We start from the raw sequence: 16,448 nt of genomic DNA, 5'->3' as shown, positions 1-16,448 counted from the left end.
AGATAAGAAAGCCTTCCTCAGTGATCAGTGCAAAGAAATAGAGGAAAAAAATAGAATGGGAAAGACTAGAGATCTCTTCAAGATAATTAGAGATACCAAGGGAACATTTCATGCAAAGATGGGTTCAATAAAAGACAGAAATGATATGGACCTAACGAAAGCAGAAGATACTAAGAAGAGGTGGAAAGAATACACAGAAGAACTACAAAAAAGATCTTCACAACCAAGATAATCACGGTGGTGTGATCACTCACCTAGAGCCAGACATCCTGGAATGTGAAGTCAAGTGGGCCTTAGGAAGCATCACTATGAACAAAGCCAGTGGAGATGATGGAATTCCAGTTGAACTATTTCAAATCCTAAAAGATGATGCTGTGAAAGTGCGGCACTCAATATGCCAGCAAATTTGGAAAACTCAGCAGTGGCCACAGGACTGGAAAAGGTCAGTCTTCATTCTAATCCCAAAGAAAGACAATGCCAAAGAATGCTCAAACTACCACACAATTGCACTCATCTCACACACTAGTAAAGTAATGCTCAAAATTCTTCTAGCCAGGCTTCAACAGTATGTGAACCGTGAACTTCCAGATGTTCAAGCTGGTTTTAGAAAAGGCAGAGGAACCAGAGATCAAATTGCCAACATCTGTAGGATAATCAAAAAAGCAAGGGAGTTCCAGAAAATCATCTATTTCTGCTTTATTGATTATGCCAAAGCCTTTGACTGTGTGGATCACAATCAACTGTGGAAAATTCTGAAAGAGATGGGAATACCAGACCATCTGACCTGCCTCTTGAAAAACCTATATGCAGGTCAGGAAGCAACAGTTAGAATTGGACATGGAACAACAGACTGGTTCCAAGTAGGCAAAGGAGTACATCAAGGCTGTATTTTGTCACCCTGCTTATTTAACTTATATGCAGAGTACATCATGAGAAATGGTGGGCTGGAGGAAGCACAAGCTGGATTCAAGATTGCCGGGAGAAGTATCAATAACCTCAGATATGCAGATGACACCACCCTTATGGCAGAAAGTGAAGAGGAACTAAAAAGCCTCTTGATGAAATTGAAAGAGGAGAGTGAAAAAGTTGGCTTAAAGCTCAACATCAGAAAACTAAGATCATGGCATCTAGTCCCATCACTTCATGAGAAATAGATGGGGAAACAGTGGAAACAGTGTCAGACTTTATTTTTTGGGCTCCAAAAATCACTGTGGATGGTTATTGCAGCCACGAAATTAGAAGACGCTTACTCCTTGGAAGGAAAGTTATGACCAACCTAGACAGCATATTAAAAAGCAGAGACATCACTATGTCAACAAAGTTCCATCTAGTCAAGGCTATGGTTTTTCCAGTGGTCATTTATGGATATGAGAATTGGACTGTGAAGAAAGCTGAGCACCAAAGAATTGATGCTTTTGAACTGTGTTGTTGGAGAAGACTCTTGAGAGTCCTTTGGACTGAAAGGAGATCCAACCAGTCCATCCTAAAGGAGATCAGTCCTGGGTGTTCATTGGAAGGACTGATGCTGAAGCTGAAACTCCAATACTTTCGTCACCTCACGCGAAGAGCTGACTCATTGGAAAAGATTCTGATGCTGGGAGGGATCGGGAGCAGGAGGAGAAGGGGATGACAGAGGATGAGATGGCTGGATGGCATCACCGACTCGATGGACCTGAGTTTGGGTGGACTCCGGCAGTTGGTGATGGACAGGGAGGCCTGACATGCTGCGATTCATGGGTTCGCAAGGAGTAGGACATGACTGATCAACTGAATTGAACTGAACTGAATGAACATCTTACAGTATGTTTTGTACTTTTGAAATTTTCATACTTATTTGTAGTTATCTTCCTGCATTAACTTTTACTAACTTCACAGCTTTAATTTAAGATTTTGGTATTTTACTCATTTGGAGTATGCCCTTCTGTCTATATGATATTAAGTAGAAATCCACTTTTATTTACTGATTTTATATAAAAAGTCAACTTTACCAGAGATATAAAAAATATATCTGCAATTTTTTTTTGTCTTTTTGTAGTGATTTATTATGTGAAAGTGAACATGCTAGTCACTTAGTCCTGTTAGACGCATTGTGATCCATGTACTGAGGCCCATCAGGTTCCCTTCTCTGTCTGTGAAATTCCCCAGGCAAGAATTCTGGAGTGGGTAGTCATTCCCTTCTCTAAGGGATTTTCTTGTCCCAGGGATCCAACCTGGGTACCCTGCATTGCAGGAAGATTGCAGATTCTTTACAGTCTGAGCCAGTAAGGAAGCCCTCTTAAATTTTTTAAAATTCTTGTACATAAATGGATGGATCTCTATTATACTTTGCAGTTGTTTTTACAGTTCTATATATCTTTTTGAGACTACATATTTAATTTTATTATCATGTTTTTGTGTTATGTTTTAAAGCTCTGACTTTTCCTTTAAAAAGTGACTATTTCATCTATGAACTTTTATTTTTTTTAAAAGAAGCAAGGCTGGCTGTCACCTGGCCCATTCATTCTTTTTCCAAAAGTATTTATTCATTTATTTGTGACTGAGCTGTGTCTCCCTTGCTGCACGTGAGCTTTCTCTAGCTGCAGCGAAATGAGACCACTCTGCTGTTGAGTGCGGGCTTCTCGCTATGGCAGCTTCTCCTGCTGGACGGCACCGGCTTTAGGCGTGTGAGCACCAGAAGTCATGGTGCATGGGCTCAGCTGCCCCATGGCATGTGGGATCTTCCTGGATCAGGGATGGAACCCATGTCCCCTGTGTCCGCAGTCAGGTTCTTAACCACTGGACCACCAGGGAGGTCCCATCTATGAACTTTTAATTTCCTTATAATTTTACAGCAGGTTACCATATTCCCCAGAAAATACAATTAAAAGAATGGTTTGTATTGCATTGAATTTGTGAATGACAATGTATTGTAATAACTTCATTGATTAATTCAGGTTATTTCTGTTAGATTAAAATTAAAAGATATATTTAATATTTGGGGCTGATTTCTAGATACTTTATAACATTTGTTTCTATAAAAGTGTAATCTTATTTTAAGTCATATTTGAGGCTATATATTCCTTATATATTTTTAAAGTTAATATTGTGTCAAAAATAATTGCTTTATGTATTAGTTGGTTTTGCTGGGAAAATTGATATATTTTATATTTTAGATGGCAATTTGATTTCTTCTTATCCAATCTTTACACATCATGATTCTTTATAACACTGACAAGTAATCTATTTTTGCATATGAATGGTGGTGGTGGTTTATTTGCTCAGTCATGTCCGACTCTTGCGACCCCCATGGACTGTAGCCTGCCAGGCTCTTCTGTCCGGGAGATTCTCCAGGTAAGAATACTGGAGTGGGTTGCCATTTCCTTCTCCAGGGGATCTTACTGATCCAGGAATCGAACCAGGGTCTCCTGCATTGCAGGCGGATTCTTTATCTGACTCAGTCACAGGGAAGCCCCTTGCATATGAATGCTAAACCTGAAACTCAAGTACTGTATGTGTTTCTTTTGTGTTCTCTGAATCTCCAATAAATTAAGTTGATGAAGATTTTTGTTCAAAATTTTATATCATCCCTATTTTTTCCTGTTATATTAATTATTGAGAGAAGAACATTAAAATCACTGATTTTGGTACTTTTTTCTATTTTCTCCTTTATTTCTCTTTGTTTTGGTTTCATGAATTTTGAAAATCAATTATTAAATATAAAACATAAACAAAACTGTAAGAACTCTTGAGTTTCCACAGAATTTCCTGTCTAGAAGGCCCATAAGAAACCCCAATGACAGCCTGTCATCAAAAACTTAGAGTCAAGCTGCAAAGACTTATGATCAGGCTGTAATGGGCTTCAATCCCTTTATGAGCATCTCACCTGTGGCTTCTAAAGTTTTTGCACTTAAAAATCCCTCACCCCCTCATCTGTCTCCTCACCAGGAGGATTCTTTTTTTCCTCATTGCCCAAGGTCATGTGTCCTGGTTTGCAAACATTGTGAACAATAAAGCCATCCTTTTGCTTGAAGATAATTTTGATTCTTTTCTGAAATTTACGTCTAATTTAGAGAGACGTTACTCAAGAGTGGGATTGTTGGATTATATGAAAAGAGTGTATTTAATTTTAAAGGAACTGCCAAACTATTTTCTCAAGTGCTTGTAGAACTTTGCATTTCTATTAACAATCATAATGCTAATAATTCCAGCACCTCCACAAACTTGATAGCACTTAGTATTTGTTTTTTGTTTGATTTTTTATTTGGTCATTCTATTGGGTGCCTACTCTTATGTCATCATGGTTTTAATTTACATTTCTTTTATAGATAATTATGTTGAAAATCTTTTTATGTGCTTATTTGCCATTCTTATATTCTCTTTGGGGAAATATCAGTTCAAGCTTTTAAAGTACTTTTAAAAGTGTTATTTGCTGTCAATTTGTTGAATTTTGATAATTCTTGATATAGTCTAGAAAATATGATCCATGAATTTTATCTTAAGTTATAGTTAATCTTTTCTCTTTTTTTAAGCATTGTATTTTCACATCAGAGATTTTTAATTTTTGTGAAGCTAAATGCACATACTTAAAGCTAGACAAACTGAAACTCAATGATCTTTTTCTTGTTGGTTTTGATCAGAACCCCCTTCTACCTCTTGGTGGGGATCAAGGCGAACAGGACAGTGACCGTTCCCTGATGCTGTGGCTCCCAGGGCCCCTGCCTTTGCCCCTAGACTTCTGCACCCAGAGCTCTTCCAACAGGTTCTGCCAACTTTGCCAGGCCCAGGGGCCCTCTCACAGACTGGCCACCTGTGTCCTCTTGGGATCTGCTCCCTTAATGACTTTTCTTGAAGGCATCATAGAACTGAGATTACAGGGCAAATCACTGCCCACAAATAGAAAGAGCTTTGAGTTTCTTCTTGGGGCCTTAGACAAGAATAAAAGGATAGACTGCAGGATATAAAGGTATATTTAAATACCTTATCATATTTATTGACTTTACCCCTAATTTATTCTATTTGGAAAATGAATTATTTTGTTTTCAGCTTTTTTATGCTGCTTCTCTCTCTCTCTCTTTTTGAATCTGTGTTCAGCTATTCTGTTTAAACACACAAGCTGATATTATTCTTGATATCTTCATATTTAATGGGCTTCCCTTGTGGCTCAGCTGGTAAAAAATCCACCTGCAATGCGGGAGACCTAGGTTCAATCCATGGGTTGGGAAGATCCCCTGGAGACAGGAAAGACTACCCATTTCAGTATTCTGGCCTAGAGAATTCCATGGACAGTATAGTCCATGGGTCTCAAAGAGTTGGACATGACTGAGTGACTTTCACTTTCATATTTAATAATTAGCAATAGTATCTGAAAAAAATCTATTTTCATAAGTTAAAAATAAATTTAGCTCATACTGTACATAGTAAATTCCAAAATCTGTTCTAAGCACACTTTGTGCTAATCATTTACTCCTTGCTTTGATCTTCTGAATTACATCCTTATAAACCTTTTACAGATGAAAGAACTGATGTACATCTATCAGTTTAAGAACATATCCAAAGACTGACAACTGGTTCAAGCATTCTGTCAAAAGAGATTACACTCTTAACCACTATGCAACGTTTTTCTTTCCAGGTGAAATGGTCCCTATTGGGAATAATTGTCAAAATTCTGTGCAATAAAAGATGTTGACCACAGGTCCTGTTAGTGACTTGAGTGTACAAAGAATGAGTTCTTTACTATTTAAGTCCATTGTGTAGTATTAAGTTGGGTAAGTTATATGAACATATTAGGGACTGATTGAAATCGTAACATATTTGTCAACTAATGGTTTGATTGAAAGAAATTTCTCTTCCTTACGATTAAATCAATTTGGTTTTGCTATAAGTCCCCATAGTTATCCTAGCTTATATTGTGACACAGAAAGCAGAAGTCTAGACTGCAGACAACTGTAGTTTTGGCTCATATATACATTTTAGGTAAAAAAGGTAATTAAAGTTTGCCTAAAGGCATACTAATTAATAAAAACAAAACTGTGGTTAGTGTGAATTGATAAAACATATATTCAGAAATCAACCTGAGAAAATGAACTGAGTGTTTTTATATTCTTATACTATTTATTTAGTTATATCACATTTGGGGATATGAGGTAAAATAATATTGAAATAACTGAATATTAAACTATATAGAAAATAAAAAATTTTGGTGAAATATATTAAATATTTTCCAAGTGGAACTTTTTGATACCATTCTGATTTGGTTTTATTATAACATAAGTTTATAAAGATCACTTTTTAAAGGTAAAATATACAGCACCAAATATTGCTGCTATAAGGCATCAGTTCAGTTCAGTCACTCAGTTGTGTCCAACTCTTTGTGACTCCATAGGCTGCAGCACACCAGGTTCCTTGTCCATCACCAACTCCTGGAGCTTGCTCAAATTCATGTTCATCGAGGCAGTGATGTCATCAAACCATCTCATCCTCTGTTGTCCCCTTCTTCTCCTGTCTTCAATCTTTCCCAGCATCAGGGTCTTTTCCAATGAGTCAGTTCTTCACATCAGGTGGCCAAAGTATTGGAGTTTCAACTACAGCATCAGTCCTTCCAATGAATATTCAGGACCAATTTCCTTTAGGATGGACGGGTTGGATCTCCTTGCAGTCCAAGGGACTCTCAAGAGTCTTCTCCAACACCACAGTTGAAAAGCATCAATTCTTTGGTGCTCAGCTTTCTTTATAGTCCAACTCTCACATCCATACATGACTACAGGAAAAACTTTGACTAGACGGACATTTGTTTTGACTAGACAGACCTTTGTTGGCAAAGTATGTCTCTGTTTTTTAATATGCTGTCTAGGTTGGTCATAGCATTTCTTCCAAGGAGCAAGAATCTTTTAATTTCATGGCTGCAGTCAACATCTGCAGTGATTTTGGAGTGCCCCCCCCAAATAAAGTCTCTCACTGTTTCCACTGTTTCCCCATCTCTTTGCAATCAAGTAATGAGACCAGATGCCATGATCTTATTTTTCTGCATGTTGAGTTTTAAGCCAACTTTTTCACTCTCCTCTTTCACTTTCATCAAGAGGCTCTTTAGTTCTTCTTTGCTTTCTGCCATAAGGGTGGTGTCATCTGCATATCTGACATTATAAATATTTCTCCCAGCAATCTTGATTCTAGCTTGTGCTTCATCCAACCTGGCATTTTGCATGATGTACTCTGCATATAAGTTAAATAAGCAGGGTGACAATATATAGCCTTGACATACTCCTTTCCCTATTTGGAACCAGTCTGTTGTTCCATGTCCCATTCTAACTCTTGCTTCTTGACCTGAATATGCATTTCTCAGGAGGCAGGTCAGGTGTCCTGGTATTCCCATCTATTGAAGAATTTTTCCACAGTTTGTCATAAGTAAGTCATAGAAAACCCCGGAAAAAATAGTTGGAGACTAGGGCTGAGTTATTCATCACTGTAGCCATGACGTTGAGGATCATGTTCTACAAATTTGGACTGGAATTTACATGTTTTAGTTTTCAGAAATTTTTTTGTTTAGGAAAAAGAGACCAATCACCTGGTCATGAATCTGCTTTGTCTTGACACCATATACCAAGGGATTGACTGTGGGGGGCACCAGAAGGTACAAACTTGCAAAAATGATACGGACACTTGGAGGCACCTTCTTGCCAATGCGGTGAGTTAGAAAGCTAAAGAGGGCAGGTGTGTAGGAGACAAGGATGGTGCACACATGGGCGGCACAGGTGCCCAGTGCTTTTGAGCGGGCATGCTGAGAGGAGAGCCGGAAGACCGCCTGAAGGATTTTGAGATAGGGTGTGGCTATGAGCCCGAGGTCCAATACCATCACTGAAAGGGCCACAGAGATTCCATATGTTCTGTTAACATGGGTGTTTGCACTAGCCAATTTCACCACAGCCATGTGCTCACAATAGGCATTATTGATGACATATTTGGTATAATATGGTAGTCTTCTAATGAGAAAGGGACCTGGCAAAACCATGAAGATAGCTCGGACCACACTAGCTAGACCCATTTTAACTACCATTGTTGTTGTCAGGAGGGTTGTATAATGTAGTGGGATGCAAATAGCTATATAGCGATCAAAGGCCATGGCAACTAAGAGGGCTGACTCAATTATGCAAAATGTGTGGATGAAATACAACTGTGCTAAGCAGATATCAAAGTCAATCCAATGTGCCTCCAACCAAAAGATGCCAAGCATCTTGGGGGCTGTGGAAGAGGCAAGGGCCATATCATTCACTGCCAGCATGCAAAGGAAGAAATACATAGGCTGGTGGAGGCTTGGCTCTAGTTTGATGGTAATGATGATTATACTGTTCCCCAGCATGGTCAGGGAAAACAGGAGGCAGACAGGAATGCCGATCCAGCAGTGAAAATCTTGCAAGCCAGGAATACCAACCAAGAAGAAAGATGAAATGTAGTGATGAGTAGTATCGTCTGCCATGTTAAAACTGGACAGTTCCCATGCTCAGATAATAATAGGCAAGTGACTCTTCCTATGAGCAAAAAGCAGGATGACAAGATTAATTCTTCCATGGCCATGTATATGAAAATTTTAGATACTTAATGATCTTTCTGAGGAGCTGACTTTTCCCAAAACTTCTGTTATTCTATGGATAGGTAAATTATTTTACCATATTAAATTCCAATATTTCATCTGCAATTAAGAAGACTGCATTGTTATTTAAAATTTTTCTCCTGACTTACAGTTTTATTGTATTCCACTCTTTCATTTTTATTATCTAATAAGTAAGCAGGTCATGATAAAATCTCTGCTTCTGTGTGTCTAGTTTGTGTGACATAAACAATCCAAAGAACCGTCTTCTGGGTTGTATGAAAGAACACAAAGCACTATTCTTAGGGAATTTTTGATCAAGTGTGAAAATGCATGTAGAAATACACAGAGATACATTCATGCACACAAAAATTACCAGGTTATACAAAAGGCAGTTGGTCTTCCCAGATGGCTTAGTGGTAAAGAATTTGCCTGCCATCGTAGGAGACATAGGAGACATGTGTTCGATCCCTGGGTTGGCAAGATCCCCTGGAGAAGGAAATGGCAACGCACTTTAGTATTCTTGCTGGAAAAATCCCACAGACAGAGGAGCCTGGAGGGCCACAGTCCATACACAGAGTCAGACAGGACTGAGCACACACACAGAAGGCAACTGTAGCTTTAACAGTATACTAGCGCACAGACAAACTAAAAATCAGGAAAGAAGAAAAAGAAATACAAACAATTTAAGTGGAACCAAAATTCTTATGAACACTAAAAATAAACTCCTATCCTCACTCTTGGTTAATGCATTTTTATTTCAGAAAATATCTTAAAAGATCTTAAAGATAATCAGAAGATATAAGTACATCACAAGCACATTCTAAAAGTGTGGAATGCCTGCTGAAAACAGTAGAACGATGCAGGTAGGCCATTAAAATTTTAAATGCATATTCTCTAAATACAAGGTTTTGCCATGGCTATACTTACACAATTTGGTCTTTCTATGTAACTGAAAAGTAAGTAATTATGTAACTACATGTGTTAACCCACACAATTTTTTTCAGCCTATACTATGTTTTCGGTCGTAATGATGAACTGGCTTTTCTGAACCATAAAGAATAGTTAATTTTGTTCAACATCCCACAAAAGTTATGATATGTAATTAAAAGATTTACATGTAAAGTTATTTAACATTTTTAAGAGATGAAAATAACGGTTGCAAATGATACCTCCCACACCTTCCAATTTTTTTCTTTTTTGAAAATTTTGCTTCTTTACCCTTTCAGATAATTAATTGCTTGTGATATTAGCAAATGCGTCTTTAGTTGTCAATTAATTTACTTGTGCTAATATCACAAGCAATTAAGTTTTTTTTTTAATCCTTAGAAATTTTCTTGGAGAAAAATCATGTTTATATTTCTATGTGTATTGTCTAGCTTGTTGTACACCTATTCCTCTGCCAAACAGTCATTTGAGTTTTGGGGTCTTCCAAAAGCAGAAAAAATTCTGAAGCATGAAAAAACCCTAGAAAGGTATCAGTTGCTCTTCTTATTAAATTTAAATCTCATTATTTATATACTCAGTACTCCTAGCTTCTCGCCTCAAGTCCTTACCTCTGTCTGAGTTTATAGGACTCATTTCTGTTGTAGTAATCCACTAAGTCTGGGTTCCTATATTTTAGGTAAGGTTTGATATCTAAAGTCTTCTAAATACTTTTAATGACTAATTTAAATTTGAATTCTTATATTCTTACAAGGAAACACCCCAAATACTGGGCATAGGTCCAGACACGTATATTTTAATGCACATATTATATTCAGAAAGTTTTTATCTACACATGTAGTATTTGAAAATTCAAACAGAAGAGTATTTTTAATAGAAATATTTATTAACATTTAATGAGCTTTCATACCAGTGGCATGCAGGAGCAAGATTCTAGATATATTATCAATTAGAATTTTTTTAAAGTGTGTCTTATGAAGAATGAGAAGCACATCCCAGAATTATGATACTAGAAGGAAACTCTGTCCTAGGAAGGTTAGAAGACAGTTATCACAAGAAAAGGACAAGGTCAGAGCAAGAATCATATGAAGATACTTGTGACAATGAGGCCTTGAAAACTATAAACTGCCATAAAATATGTGGGCAGCATTGAATATCATAGCTGAAGGAGATGGAGATGGATGAGATATGCTATATTTAATGGATAGTAAATAATTCAAGTCAGCAATATTTAACAGTTGCTTGATTTCACTATTAAAGTTGCAAGGTCAAGGAGCGAAGGTAACTGTGAGATTTTTTTACCTAAATGACTGTGTGCATGCTCTTGCCAGCATATGAGATACACTTAAATGGATAGTGGAGCTTTCTGGGGAAATGTGAAATATTGTTTGGGATATCTTGAAGAGCATTATATAAGACATTATATAAATAGCTGGATTTAATTTGTAATAGTAGTACACAAAGCAACATTTGTTCTAGCACCATGAAGGGGCAAAATTCCAAGTAAGGGACTCTCTGCTAACTGACCCTAATGCAATGCCAAAGCCTGGAGGCAGAAGGAATATTGTATCTATACGTTTCAGAAACAGATACAACAGGAGGTTGTAAATCTGTCTGCTGAATATAAAGTAATGAACAACCTAATCGATTTCATTCAAAATAGGCCTAAATAAAACTGAACATCTGCAATTCCCTGAAGGTAGCCTGGTCCCTTTCAGTCAAAGCTACTTAACATCTTTCTCTTTGTATTTATACAAAGCAATTATACTTTGAAAACTAATTAATACCAATTTTTTCCATTAAAAAAGCTAGAGAAATGAAAGATTATTTATCTCATGTCTATAACTTCAGTTTCATCTCACAAAATTTCAGCACATTCTCTCATCCTATAGAGAAAAAAGAAAGAAGGGAAAGAGATGATAAGATAAATAAAATGATAACTTTCTTAAGTACGCCCTTCTCTTAAATTGGGGTAAAATGGAGAGTGGTCAAGAGCCTCACTCCTTGCACGATTTTTCATTTCACTTCACTTTCAAACCACCCACAAAAAAACACTCTTCATCATCTTCTTTGATGTCTAAAAGTAACCAGAATTCAAATCCATTCATTGAAGTACTGTTAGGCCTGCATAATCAAGCCTGTTTTATTGTTACATTAATAGATAACTTTGTACTGTATATGGATGAATCCCAGTGTTATTCATTATTCCCAGTTTCCTTACTCCAACAATGAATTACACTACACTCTATATCATCACACATGTATCTATTATCTTCTATAATTGTGCTCCTCTGAAAACATTAATTCCAAAATATTGCATCATAGGAACCACCGCCTACTCTTCTTCCAAATTTTAACACTGAGCTCAAGTTCCTTTTCTCTAGATAAACAGACTTGGTGAAACATAACTTCAAAATTTGCTCATCAGAATACTCAAATATCTTATTTCCTTTCTTTTTTTTCTTGTCTGTTTTGGAAAACATCATCTTTGCATCTAAATCCTTTGATTCTGCATCTGCTCTATTGAATACTACTGAGGAAATCATATAGCTATAGAGAATTAAGTCCTTTAAATTATATCTCAGTATTCCCAACTCTAAAATGTGGGTAATAGAAATATACTTTACTTTTGTTTTGTTGTTTTGTGTATTATGTATATATAATATATATGAGCATATAGTTAGCATCTAATAAGTAGTAACTATTTTTGTGAGAGATAATATTCAAACAATAGCATTCATTAGGTAGAAATTCTGGCTGTTCTACTTAAGAGATGTTTTCTCTCCATCTCAAAAATTTATTTAACCTTTCCTTTTCTTGGTTTCCTACTAAGGATGATGGAAATAAAGAATACTCCAATGGTTTCTATAACAAATGAGAAGATTCATGGAAATAAAAGCATACTAAAATAAATGTTTGCCTTTAAAAAGTGGCTGAAACATAGTGAATACCCAAAAAATGTTAATTAATAAATTCAACAAACCTAAACTTACCACCTTGTCTTTCAGTTCAGTCACTCAGTTGTGTCCAACTCTTTGTGACCCCATGGACTGCAGCACAATAGGCCTCTCTTTCCATCACCAACTCCCAGAGTTTACTCAAACTCATGTCCATTGAGATGGTGATGCCATCTAACCATCTCATCCTCAGTCGTCCCCTTCTCTTTCCACTTTCAATTTTTCCCAGCATCAGGGTCTTTTCAAATGAGTCAGTTCTTCCCATCAGGTGGCCAAAGTATTGGCATTTCAGCTTCAGCATCAGTCCTTCCAATGAATATTCAGGATTGATTTCCTTTAGGATGGACTGCTTGGATCTCCTTACAGTTCAAGGGTCTCAAGAGCCTTCTCCAACACCACAGTTCAAAAGCATCAATTCTTCAGCACTTAGCTTTCTTTATAGTCCAACTCTCACATCCATACACTGCTACTGGAAAAACCATAGCTTTGACAAGATGAACCTTTGTTGACAAAAGTATCATCTCTGCTTTCTAATATGCTATTTAGGTTGGTCATAACTTTTCTTTCAAGGAGCAAGCATCTTTTAATTTCATGGTTGCTGTCACCATCTGCAGTGATTTTGGAGCCCAAGAAAATAGTCTATCACTGTTTCCACTGTTTTCCCATCTATTTGCCATGAAGTGATGGGACTGATGCCATGAAATTATTTTTCTGAATGTTGAGTTTTAAGCCAACTTTTTCACTCTCCTCTTTCACTTTCATCAAGAGGCTCTTTAGTTCTTCTTTACTTTCTGCCAAATGGAGATGTGTCATCTGCATATCTGAGGTTATTGATATTTCTCCTGGCAATCTTGATTCCAGCTTGTGCTTCATCCAGTCCAGCATTTCTCATGATACACCCTGCATATAAGTTAAAATAAGCAGGGTGACAATATACAGCCTTGATGTATTCCTTTCCTGATTTGGAACCAGTCTGTTGTTCCATGTCCAGTTCTAACTGTTGCTTCTTGACCTGCATACAGATTTCTCAGGAGGCAGATCAGGTGGTCTGGTATTCCCAGCATTTGAAGAATTTTCCACAGTTTCTTGTGATACTCACAGTCAAAGGCTTTGAGGTAGTGAATAAAGAAGTAGATGTTTTTCTAGAACTCTCTTGCTTTTTCAATGATTCATTGGATGTTGACAATTTAATCTCTGATTCCTCTGCCCTTCCTAAATCCAACTTGACATCTGGAAGTTCATGGTTCATGTATTGTTGAAGCCTGGCTTGGAGAATTTTGAGCATTACTTTGCTAGCGTGTTAGATGAGTGCAATTGTGCGGTAGTTTGAGCATTCTTTGGCATTGCTTTTCTTTGGGGTTGGAATAAAAACTGACCTTTTCCAGTCCTGTGGCCACTGCTGAGTTTTCCAAATTTGCTGGAATATTGATTTCAGGACTTTCACAGCATCATCTTTTAGGATATAGCTCAACTGGAATTCCATTCACCTCCACTAGCTTTGTTTGTAATTAACTTTGTCTTTATGCAATATTAAATATCGTGGCTTTGAAATTGTTATGAATTATGTTACTTGAAATTTCCTATTCTACATGAAAACATTTTAAAATATATGCTTATCTTACCATCCCGTCTAAAGACAGAAAAAAAGAAATAATCACTTTCCATCTCCGTGTTTGCTCTAAACCAGTGATCTACATTTATACTATTCACTATATCAATAACTTTGATTCTCCTAAAAGTACTCTTCCGTTTACCACCTGTACACTTTCTCTTAGTGAATTGCAGTGACTTAAACTTACTAATACTTTTTTGCTTTACATTTTACTCAGCCCATAGCTCACATGGTTCTTGAAGTAAAATTGAATATTATCTATTTTTGACATCAATTTATTTCTACTATGGATAAGTAAAACTGTTCTGCAAAATAGGTACATGTTTGCCTAAAAACTATTGAGAATTTAAGTGTTATTAAATCAAATGCCCCTGTTCATTCTCATGTTCATCTCCAGCATGAGGCTATGAGCCTCATTAAAAAGAATGTACTGAAACCCAATAAGCTCCCAATAAATTCCAAGTGAAAACTGGACGTTTTAGTGTAACTTAAGTATCATAGGTTTTTATCCTGCAACTCAAGCATTAGACCCTCCAGAGATGGCCAGTGTCTGCAGAATCATTTTCTGCTTTTCATTTTTTTAAACTTCTTTCCTAAGGTATATTCTTTCAACAGTATGACTACCATGAGTTTCATATACAGAAACAACTCTGTTAAAGGAACCTCAATTCTTGCATTAAAAAGATATTGCATCAGGAGGGCTTCCCCAGTGGCTCAGTGATAAAGAATCCACCTCCAATGCAGGAGATGATGGGTGTTCAATCCCTGAGTCAGGAAGATCCCTTGGAGAAGGAAATGGCAACACATCCCAGGATTCCTGCCTGGAAAATCCCAGGGACAGAGGAGCCTGGAGGGCTACAGTCCATGGGATCACAAAAAAAAAAATCAGACAAGACTTAAAGACTAAAAATAACTGCAACAATTGCATCAGAACTATTTTAACTTTGAGAACATTTCATTTTCATTTTCTAGTATCAAATCACATTACTGAAAGACTACTTATGTCAGTTATAAGCATGAATATGTTCAGTTTCTATCTAGACAATGTATCAGTTCAGTATCTAGACAATTTCTTTATGACTTGACTTCCACATACTTTATCTGAAATAATACCTCATATAATAAGACAACTTGTGGCTATCTTCAAATCCTCAAATGATCGTTTTCCATTGTAGTGTCCATATAAAGCCACTTGTTTGGGGATGGTTAAAATATATAACAGTGGTGGGAGGATTTGGACAATGAGTCCTCTGTGGAAAGTTGGTAGCTAAGGTTTCCTAGTGATGATATATTGTGACGCTCATGATTCTCTTCAGGATTTGGAAGGTCCAGAAGTCCCCTGATTATACACATAGGAGACATAGAGATGAAGGGAAAATAAGACTGGGCCAGGACTATGCACAGACATATTAACACAAGGGAGGACATGTAACACTGTGGTTCCCCAGAGCTTGTGTGTGGATAGAGCTCATCTGTTCCTATTTAGAAAATACAGTCTCTAGAGACATACCTGTAGCACCCAGCGTTACTGTCCTGCTGATCAAATTAGCCCATAGGAAAGGCTGTGAGAAGATTAACAATTGCAAGTGAAATTTGTGCAAACATAGAATCTGGAAATTAATATAGGACACAGGACATACCAAGGCTAGCGAGATCTGAAAACGCAGACTCTGAGGATCTCCATTTTATGATACCTTTGCACTTGTGCCGTTTGGCCTGCTAGTTCTCACCATATACGCATATGCTCCTAGGTACAGGGTCAGGTGTATTCTCCCACCTATTTTCCTACCAGCAGTTCAGAAGTTATGTTGCTTGTACTTTTATATTTAAAGTTTCTGATATTTTCCTGTCTTCTGTGGTAACTAACTGATACTCTAATGATTCCTATATTTCAGATAATCCATTTCTCCTAATACTAACGTACCTGAACGTGCAAGTGTTAGCTCTTCAGTCATGTCTGACTGTTTGTGACCCCATGGACTGTAGCCCGTGAGGTTTTTTTGCTCATGGAATTCTCCACTACATCTGGACAGACTATTCCATGAAATGAAAATTATGAATCTCTGCCCTTATTAATAACTTGATCATAAAATCAAGATAATAACCTAATTTTTTGCCCATGGTATTAACATTATTTTAAATAAGTGATGCGAAGGTGTTACAGACTGCCAGCAACTTTCATGTTTTGTGACTATTATCTCTTTGATTGAAAGAAACTGATTTTGATTACAATAAAACCTGACTCTGATGTCATATAAGTAACCATGCAGTTCTACTCATTATAAATTGTGAGCCCTAGAAAGGCAGTACTTTTCTTGACAGAAATTTAGATGCAACCAGCTTGATGCATTTAGTTCACATAGATAAATTTTAG

General features: G+C 36.9%; 1 protein-coding gene across 1 annotated transcript; it reads right to left on the bottom strand.

Moving 5' to 3' along the window:
- Positions 1-7,495: 7,495 nt before the first annotated feature.
- LOC122449199 (putative olfactory receptor 52P1) lies at positions 7,496-8,449 on the bottom strand. Its single transcript, XM_043480715.1, has one exon. It carries the CDS (start codon positions 8,447-8,449, stop codon positions 7,496-7,498), a length of 954 nt encoding a protein of 317 aa, XP_043336650.1.
- Positions 8,450-16,448: the final 7,999 nt, after the last annotated feature.

This window comes from Cervus canadensis, chromosome 11, assembly GCF_019320065.1.
Source record: "Cervus canadensis isolate Bull #8, Minnesota chromosome 11, ASM1932006v1, whole genome shotgun sequence".
Lineage (NCBI taxonomy): Eukaryota > Metazoa > Chordata > Mammalia > Artiodactyla > Cervidae > Cervus > Cervus canadensis.
The sequence above is the reverse complement of the archived record's forward strand: the minus strand, read 5'-3'. Positions and strand labels throughout refer to the sequence as shown.